Source organism: Dipodomys ordii, unplaced genomic scaffold (assembly GCF_000151885.1).
Source record: "Dipodomys ordii isolate 6190 unplaced genomic scaffold, Dord_2.0 Scaffold26, whole genome shotgun sequence".
Taxonomy (NCBI): domain Eukaryota; kingdom Metazoa; phylum Chordata; class Mammalia; order Rodentia; family Heteromyidae; genus Dipodomys; species Dipodomys ordii.
Window position 1 is genome coordinate 2127321 of NW_012267242.1, and position 9423 is coordinate 2136743.

At 43.2% G+C, this 9423-nt stretch overlaps 1 protein-coding gene across 1 annotated transcript in view; it reads right to left on the reverse strand.

Moving 5' to 3' along the window:
* Tmem206 (transmembrane protein 206) overlaps positions 1-9423 on the reverse strand; it is a 25415-nt gene that overhangs the window by 10590 nt on the left and 5402 nt on the right. The window contains exons 3-4 of the mRNA XM_013014980.1: positions 6905-6992; positions 6465-6472 (exon numbers count right to left, since the gene is read on the reverse strand). Of these exons, the coding sequence (XP_012870434.1) occupies positions 6465-6472; positions 6905-6992 (96 nt within the window). The remainder of the gene's footprint in view (positions 1-6464; positions 6473-6904; positions 6993-9423) is intronic.

The following is a 9423-nucleotide window of genomic DNA, read 5'->3' on the forward strand; positions in this document are numbered from 1 at the left end:
CCCCCCCCCCCCCCCGCGCCATGCACCAGGCCTTCCACTCCATCCCAATCATAGCAAAGGGAACCTGAAGACATTCACTGCACACCACTCTTCAGGCACTGGGATGAAGAGTGTTTATCGTGTTTACCCTCCATAGGGGTAGGCGATTACAATCCAACAGGTGCGCTGACCCCAGCCTGCCTTCCTCCCTTCCCCATCCCTCCAGTCCCAGTTCTACCCAAGAAGCAGAGCTTCCTTGTTCCTCTGTGTCCTGCCCAGCCTTGGAGCTAGATGCCTGGTTTGGACACTATCCCCACAGCTGATGCTTAACAAATCCTTCAGGTTTCACTTAGAACGACAAGCTCCCAAGGAAGCCTTTCCAGTGAGAACTTTTTAGAGTACCCTTTCCTCCGGGTCCCCAGGGCACTCGATGTGTCCCCTACTTCATCCCATGGCAGTACCCTAGGGTTTTGTTTTGTTTTTTTCATCCCTCTAGACTATAAGCTCCATGAGGACAAGGGCAAGACTCATTCATAACTGAACTTTAGGGCTTCACTGTGCCTCAACACAGCAGCATTGTATGCTTACATGGCAGCTGATTAAACACATCTAATGTCATTCTTACAACAGCTCTGCCCCCATCTCACAAACCATCCCAAGACCAGAATGCTGTTATGGTCTGAACTGTGTCCTTCCATTTCAAGCCCTATAACCGATAATGTGACTGTTATTAAGAGACCAGGCCTTGAAGAAGCTAATTAAGTGAGCTCATGAGGTGAGGCTGGGACCCAATAGGACTAGTGTCATCAAAAGAAGAGAAAGAGACATCAGGATGCATATACGCAGAGAAAAGGCCACCTGAGACAATGAGACAGTGGTCTTCCACCTAAATATTAAAATTCTAGTTGTTAATAATGATAAAAGATCTGAGCTGGTAAGTCACACCACTTAACTAGCCATGGAAAACATTCATAAACAAGTTTGTAAATGGTTGTGTTTTCATGTGGATATATGTTTTTATTTCTCTTGAATACCATTCTAAGAGTGGAATTGATGGCTACCGTATCTGGATCCTAAGTGGGTTGAAGGCCTGCTCCCTAGCATGACTCTATTAGAAGGTGGTGGAAAGTTTAGAAGGTGGATCTAGTTGGAGAGTTTCTGGTCCCTGGAGGTGTACCATGAAAGACTGCAGGACCCCAGGCCCTTCCTCCTCCCATTCTTTGTTTCCTCAACATCAGATAAATAGGCTATCTCTGCCACATGCTCCTGCCTTGAGGTCTGGCCTGAGCCCAGGCCCAAAAGCAACTGAACAACTGGTTATGGACCACGTCCTCCAGAACTATCAGCAGAATTCACCTTTTCTCTGCATGAGCTGATTTTTCTCAGATGTTTCTTTGACTAACAGAGACTGCCAGGCTATTCTCCACAGCAGCTGAACTCCCAGCATTCTGAACTCCCACCAGTCCTACACAGGAGTTCTGATATCTGCATCCTCCCCAACTCATCATTGTCCACTGTTTTAATTACAGCTTTCCTAGTACATGTGAACTGTTACTATCTTACTGCAGCTTACACTTCCATTTCCCTGATGACTAATTGCCTTGAGTATCTTCTAAAGTGTTTACTGGTCACTTTTATATTTCCTTTAAGAGCAATGCCTATACAGATGCTTTGTCCATTTTTAATTTTTTTATTAGTGAGTTGTAAGAGCTCCTTATAGGGACTGGGAAGGTGGCTCAGTGGTAAAGTGCTTGCCTTGCATGCATGAGGCCCTGGGTTCGATTCCTCAGTACCACATAGCAGAAAAAGCTGGAAGTGGTACTGTGGCTCAATGGTAGAGCACTAGCCTTGAGCTGAAGAGCTGAGGGACAGTGCCCAGGCCCAGAGTTCAGGCCCCACAACTGGCAAAAAAAAAAAAAAAAAACTCCTTATATTTTCTAAACATCAAATCCTTTCACAGATACATAGTTTGCAAACGTATTCTCCCTTTCTGCAAGCTGTCTTGTCATTTTGATAGTGTCCTTCAATGTACAAAGACTTTAATTTTTATAAGATCAAATTTATCTATTTTTGTTTGCTTATCTTGGTCTATTTTGACTATTATATACAGTTGTTCCCATGGAGATCTGCTGGTAAGAACTGATTAGCCAAGCTTTTTCCTCAATTTAATTAACATTTTTGATATAGTAAACCACTTATCAGTTAGCAAGTCTGGTGTCATATCTCTCTTTGAAAAGAAGGCAAACTGATTGTGGACCCTTTTGACAGATATGAAAATAACAGACATAAGCTCTTAGCACACTGTGAAATGGAATTAGTTACACCAGAAAAGTCAAGCTGGGTACAAACCCTGACTTATCTGGGTACTTAATTAACTCTCTGCTGCAGGATACTCAGCATACTATCTCTGTCCTGACCTGCCACCTCCAGATTCTCCACTGAATTCCTTCAGCTCCCAAGCCTCTTACTTCTCCTCCATCTGCCTCCACTTCCCATCCTTCCTGCTCTCCCTCCACCTGTTTCTATGATCTGCCTCTGGGCTCACTCCAATTTGCTCATTCTACCCCAGCTGCTCTCCGTTCAGTCTTGCTGCTCTCACAGTCTCTGAGTCCCTCTACGTAGGTATATCAACAGTGAAACAGATAAGCTCCACCTGCCCTGCAGTCTCTTCTTAGCCCCCTTTCTGCTGGCCTAGCCTCTAAATGGAAGACGCTTCCTTCTTCCTTCTCTCTTCTCCCATATCCATAGAAATGGAGCTGTGTCTCAAGTGGGACAATAGTAACTTTGGGTAGAAAAAGCTAAAGGACAGGGCCCAGACCCAGAACTGGCATTTTACTCATCTATCAAAGAGTATTATGTCTTTTGCAGGGAAATGGATGGTCCGAGAACAAAACATGTTAAGTGAAGTAAGCCAGGCTCAGAGAGACAAAAAGCACATGTTTTCTCTCGTATGTGAAAGTTAGATCTAAAATACAACTATGCATAACATATAAAGGGCTCAATGCTGGGCTGGGGAGGTAGCTCAGTGGTAGAGTGCTTGCCTTGCATGCCTGAGGCCCTGGGTTCGATTCCTCAGCACCACATAAGCAAAAAGAAAAAAAGCCGGAAGTGGCGCTGTGGCTCAAGTGGTAGAGCGCTAGCCTTGAGCTGAAGAGCTGAGGGACAGCGCCCAGGCCCAGAGTTCAGGCCCCATGACCGGACCCAAAAAAAAAAAAAAAAAGGGCTCAATGCATTTACACACAAACCAACTGACTAAAGGATGGTATACTTAGGGGAGGAATCCAAAGGCATAACTCTTTTGAACAACTAAAGTATACTGTTTATCAAAAAGAATAGCAGGATGTGAAAACATGTTTTGGAGGGAGGATGGGGATGGAAGAAAGAAGGGTGCGCAAATGCAGTCATTATTTTCAATGTATACTATATAAAAAAGAATTAAGTAATGTAGGTAAGGACAGGATGGGGAAAACAGGGGAGAACAAAGGAAGGGGTGACACTGACCAAGAAGCATTGTACTCACATAACCTGAATATGGAACTATAACCCTTTGTATAACTACTTAATAATAATATAAAAAGGGCAACCTTCAAAATGGTGACTGCTATCATCATTACCTTTTTTTTTTTCTAATTGAAGACTCAGAGGGAAGAAATAACCAAAAAGAACTGTATCAAATTTGGCCCAAGCCACCACTGAGACCAGCCAACAAGATTTTGAGAACTGACTTTCAGGTAGCTAGAAAGGAGACAGCCTATCTAAAGGGTTGAAAGGAAACAATGACAATGGAGAGACAACAGAAGGGGAGAAAGTATTTGCAAGCCATACACACAACAAGACATTATTATCAAAAATATATGAAGAACTCAAACATTTCAATAGCAAAAAAAATCTGAGTATAAAATAGGCAAAAGAGTCAAACAGATATGTCTCAAAAGGACAACTTACAAATGGCTACCAGACAAATAAAAAGGTACTCAGCATCGGCCACCAGAAAAATGCAAATCAGAAACACAATGCATGGCTCACCCCAGTTAGAATGGTTACAGTCAAAAAGACAAGAAATAAGAAATCATAGCAAGCTGTGAAGAAAGCGAAATTCATTCATAACACTGTTGGTAGGAATGTAAATTAGTACAGCCATTATACTGAGAAGCAGAAGGTGGTTCCTTAAAAAATTAAAAATAGAACTACCATATGATCCAGTTAAGCCATTAATATGTATAGCCTGTCAAACAGTTATCTGCACTCTCTTGTTTATTGCAACATTCTTTACAACAGCCAAAATTTCAGTCAACCTAAATATCCAACAAGAAATAAATATTTTTAAAAGTATTTTAAAATACACATCGTATAATATTATTCAATCACACACACAAAAAAGGATGAAATCCTGTCATTTGTGACAGGGTTGGGCCAGGAAGACATTATATTAAGTAAAATAAGACAATCACCAGATGATCTTCCTCATATGTAGACTCTCAAAAACGCTGACTTTGTATAAGGTGTGGTGGCACAAACCTGTAATCATAGCTGTTTGAGAGGCAATGATATGAGGATCACAATCCAAGACCAGTCCCAGGGAAAAACATGAGACCCGATCTGAAAAATAAGCTACAACAGAAAGGTCTGGCTCAAATGATAAAAAGCTTGCTTAATAGGCAGAAGGCCCTGAGTTAAAATCCCAGTACTACATAAACATACACACACACACACACCACCACCACCACCACCACCACCAACAACAACAACAACAACAACTAACCTAAGAGTAAATTCATGTTTCCCAGAGAAGGGAAGCATGAAAAGAAGTTGGTACAAAGATACAAGTAGAAGGAGTAAGTTCTGCTGTTTTATTGCACAGTAGGGTGATTATAGTTAACAATAACATATTACATATTTCAAAATTGCTAGAAATGCTCTCAACATAAAAAATGGCAAATGCATGAAGTGACATGCTAACTACTATGATTTGATCATTATGCAATGCATACACATACTGTAATATTGCAGTGTACCTAATAAATTTGTACAGTGAGTATGCGTCAATTTAAAAGAAAAGCCCAGAAGTAGGTTATAAAGAGACTGGAGGCAGGGCTGGGAAGGTGGATCAGTGGTAGAGTGCTTGCCATGCATGCATGAGGCCCTGTTCAATTCCTCAGCACCACATAAGCAGAAAAAAAAAAAAAAGCCAGAAGTGGCACTGTGATTCAAGTGGTAGAGCGCTATCCTTGAGCTGAAGAGCTGAAGGACAGCGCCCAGGCCCAGAGTTCAGGCCCCACGACCGGACCCCACAAAAAAAAAAAGGAGGCAGAGCATGTTTTAGTCTATTTATACCATGATCATACCACGCTCTGCTTAACCTATCTGAGTCTGTGACTCTTACTTATGAAACGAGAACAATCATCTCACACAACTGCTACCAGAATCAAATATGGCAATGGATATGGAAAAGCCTGGCTCAGTAGAAAAGATTGCCTTTCCATCTTCCATCCCTCTCTAGTCTTCCCTGGCTTAGAAATAGGTAGAATCACAGAATTTCGTGTCTTATTTTTATTCCCATAAACACAGTAATCAAAGGAAAAAAATCTCATCGCCTCCAATCCTACCAAAAAACTGGATCAGGACTGAGGCTTCACCCACTCATTCACCTAATAATTCCTATTTACTGAACAGATAAAGAAGGGTGAACAAAACAGACTAGGTCTGACCTCATGGGGCTCCCCCAGAGTGAAGAAACAGACAGGAAGACACAGTATCTTTCTGCCAACAACAGCTGCAAAGGAGAGTGTCTAACTACAGACAGTGTTGGAAGGTGGGAAGTCAGAGAAGGCTTTATAGAAAAAATAATCAGCTGACAGCTGAAGAATTGTTAATACAAGGTGAACGAAGAGCATTCCAGGCAGAGGAATAAAACACTCAGGGCCAGTGATTCCTATCTGTAATCCTAGCTACTCAGCCACCTAGGATGCAGAGCCAATCACCTAGGCAACTAATACATAGGATACTTAATGTCTGAGTTCACAGGAAACCTCTGGGATAGAGATGTGATCGTAAGTAATGTAAAGCTGACCTGGGCAAGGGAATAGACCTAGGTGAGATCACCCACTAAAGAGAGAAGGAACCTAGAGCAGACATTTAATATCCAAGAGGGTAATTGCAAAGGAGTCTAAAAACAGGCTTGAGAAGTGGTATTTCATGGAAGCTAAGGAAATGTGTGTGACTAGAAGTAGTCAATGTGTCAAACATAGCCACAGGTCATAAGTGAAAGGTTGAGCCTCTATAAGATGCCACCTGACAGGCCCTTGCTCTCCCAGCGAGGCTGCTGCTGGAGAGGCCTAATATCAGAAAGCTGAGGCCTATGAGATCTTCTCTCAAAGGGTTGTGGTAACTGCCTGGGTCATCGGAGGCCAACCTGCTAGTATTTTTCTCAAGGAAGGAGGAAGAACAGAGACCCAAAGCATTGCCATTGTCTCCAATGACCTTACCTTAGGGACTGTGTCAAAAAGAGTAAACCTTTAGCTGAGTAGCAGTGGCTTACACCTGTAATCCTAGCTACTCAGGAGGCTGAGAGCTGAGGATCACAGTTCAAAGCCTATGAGACTCTTATTCTCTAATTACCCACAAAAAGCTAGAAGTGGAACTGTGGCTCAAGTGGTAGAGCACTAGCCTTGAGCACAAAAGCTCAGGGAAGGTGCCCAGGCCGAGTTTAAGCTCCAAAACCAGGAGAAAAAAAAAAAACAGCAAACCCCAGCCTTTCGGCCTCTGTCCTGTGACTTTTTAAATATGCATAGTTTTAGAATTGGGTCAGTACTTGAGATCCCACAACAGGGTGCAAAGTGAAAGAGGCTCTTCCACTCTTACAGCCAACATTGGCCTGGACTACCATTTCCCAGCACTCCCACTCCCCAGCTCCAAACCCACTTACCCGGTAAAGCACTTGGACCTTGGACTTTGTCTGTCTCCTGGTCTGCCTGATCTGAGTTCTCAATCACTTGTTCCAACTCCTCACTCAGCTAAAAGGAGAAGCAAAGGAGGTAGGTCAGCTGCACCAAGTTTGCTTTTCTAAGCTAAAATAAAAAAACAGAAGCTGCTTCTCAACTGTCATAAAATATACACGTGTGTATAAGTGTGCGTATATATATACATAAACATATATATATATATAAAAATAATATGACGTAGTGTATGTTGGGTCAATTCTACAGATCAAGACAATGGAGCTCTGGTAGACAACAGCCAGCAGATCCTTTTCTTACAGATAGATCTGATTTCAGATCTCAGCCTTCATCTTCACAAGGCATTCTTCCTGTGTCCGTGCCTTCACTGCATGGACATCTTCTTTAGGGCCACTATTCATGCTGGATAGGGGTCATACTGAAGTATGACCTTGTCTGAACTTAGTACATTTGATGTAATCCTATTTCTCAGTATGAGGGTTAAACTTCAACAGGTCATTTTAGGAAACATAATCCAACCCACTACACCTCCCATAGCCACAGAGCCAGCAAAAGACAAAGCTGAGTCAACTCCAAGTTGGTCTAGCTCCAAAGCCTATGGTCTAAACCACTTCCTAAAAGAAGAGGAAATGTGGCTTAGAATCTGCTGAGAAAAGGGAAGAGTGAAGTTGACACAAGACTCTTGGGGACTCTGGTAAAGTCTACACACTTGTTCCCACTTATTCTGCAAATGGCAGAAAAAAGTGGGAAGGGTATCCAGGCAACCTCAACCTCACTACATCCATAGTCTCACCTGTCAAATGGGGGAAGTTATACCACTGAGAAATGCAGAAAGAACAGAATGATAATCAACAATCTCTACAGGACTAGAAAGAAGGGCAAAAGAGGTCACAGTTTGGAGGAGGAGGTATCAATGAATTGAAAGGGAAGGAAGAGAGGGAAGATTCTCAAGTGTTTATTTTAGGCTTAAGTGTCATTGCTTAAGGTTTCAAAGCATTTGAACTAAAACTGACTCCCAGGAAACTCAGAGTTAAAACAAAAACAGAAGCTAGGCAATGCAGGCTCACGTCTGTAATCCTAGCTATTCAGGAGGCTGTGTTGTGAAAATCAGTTCAAAGCCAGCCCTGGCAGGAAAGTCTGTAAGATCATATCTCCAATTAACCACCGAAAAGCCAGAAGTAGAGCTGTGGCTCAACTGGTAGAGTACTAAACTTGAGAGAAAAAAAAAAATCAGGGAGAGTGCCTAAGCACTGAATTCAAGCCCCAAGACAGAGAGGGAGATGCAGACACAGAGACAGACAGACAGACAGGAACAGACACAGACACACACAGACACAGATACACACAGACACACAGCTCTTGTAGAGCTGTGGATATAGCTCAGCACTATCAAGCTACCAAGTGCAAGACCTTCAGTTCAAATCCCAATAAAACAATAGCAATACTAATAATACAAGACAAAACCTAGACTCTTAATTACAAAAGAGAAGAAATTCAAATGGAAGAGGACTGGGAGACTGGAAAGGCATCATGAGAGACAGACCACTGGTGGGAGCAACACAAAGAGGGCCTGCAAGGTCTTCCTGGCCAAGGAGAGAGAAGCATGTTAGTCCTGAGAAGAACAAAGTTCTTAGATCCGAGTGCCATCCAGGTTCCCCCTGACCGAGGTGGTAACACTCTCCTAGCCAGTTCCCTTCCAGACTACCAGCAGCCTTGAGCCATCTCCTTACCTGTCCTGGTCAAATTCTCAATACACTCAAATCTCCCCTCATGAAGGATACCTAACACAGAGCACTCTAGAAATGATAGGCCAGAAAGATATGGGATACTCTCTGGGCAGTCTTCTTGGCACTGCAGAACAAGCTTCTGAAGAAAGCAAAAGAGGGGTCCTTCCAGTGCCTTCCACTATAAGAATGTCCCCTAGGAGCAACTGATATGGCCTGTGGCCTTAACCCTGCAATACTTTAATAAACATTTCATGAACTGTACTAGATGAAGAGATACAGCAAGCTACGTGTGAATAAGACATAGTCCCATTAAGCCAGGACCTCAAAGCTCCCTAAGAAGCAGAGTTGCGGCCATCCTGTTAGTCACAAGCTCACCCCAGCTCTGAACTAGCCACTTTCTGTGGATGCTGAACTCAACATCTCACACTTGGCTAGGCGAGCACTCACTCTATGACCAGACCCTCCCAGTTACTTAAGGATGAATTTCCAGTGTGACAGGAGACTAGATGAGTGAGCAGATAGCCACGATGATGAGCGAGACAAAGCTGCTGAGCTGTGCGGAGCTTGGAAAGCTCCTTGGGAAGTTTGGGCTGTTCTGGGCAGAACATCAGGTCTGCAGAGCTGGAGAATTTTAAGATTCCCAAGGATCCCAGGGAGAGGTGGAAACATAATATCACTCTCGGGTGCGAGGAGCCGAGACGGAGGAAAAAACTGGCCTGGTGAAGAAGACAAATTGCAGCGGGGAAGTGGGGGGGGGGGGG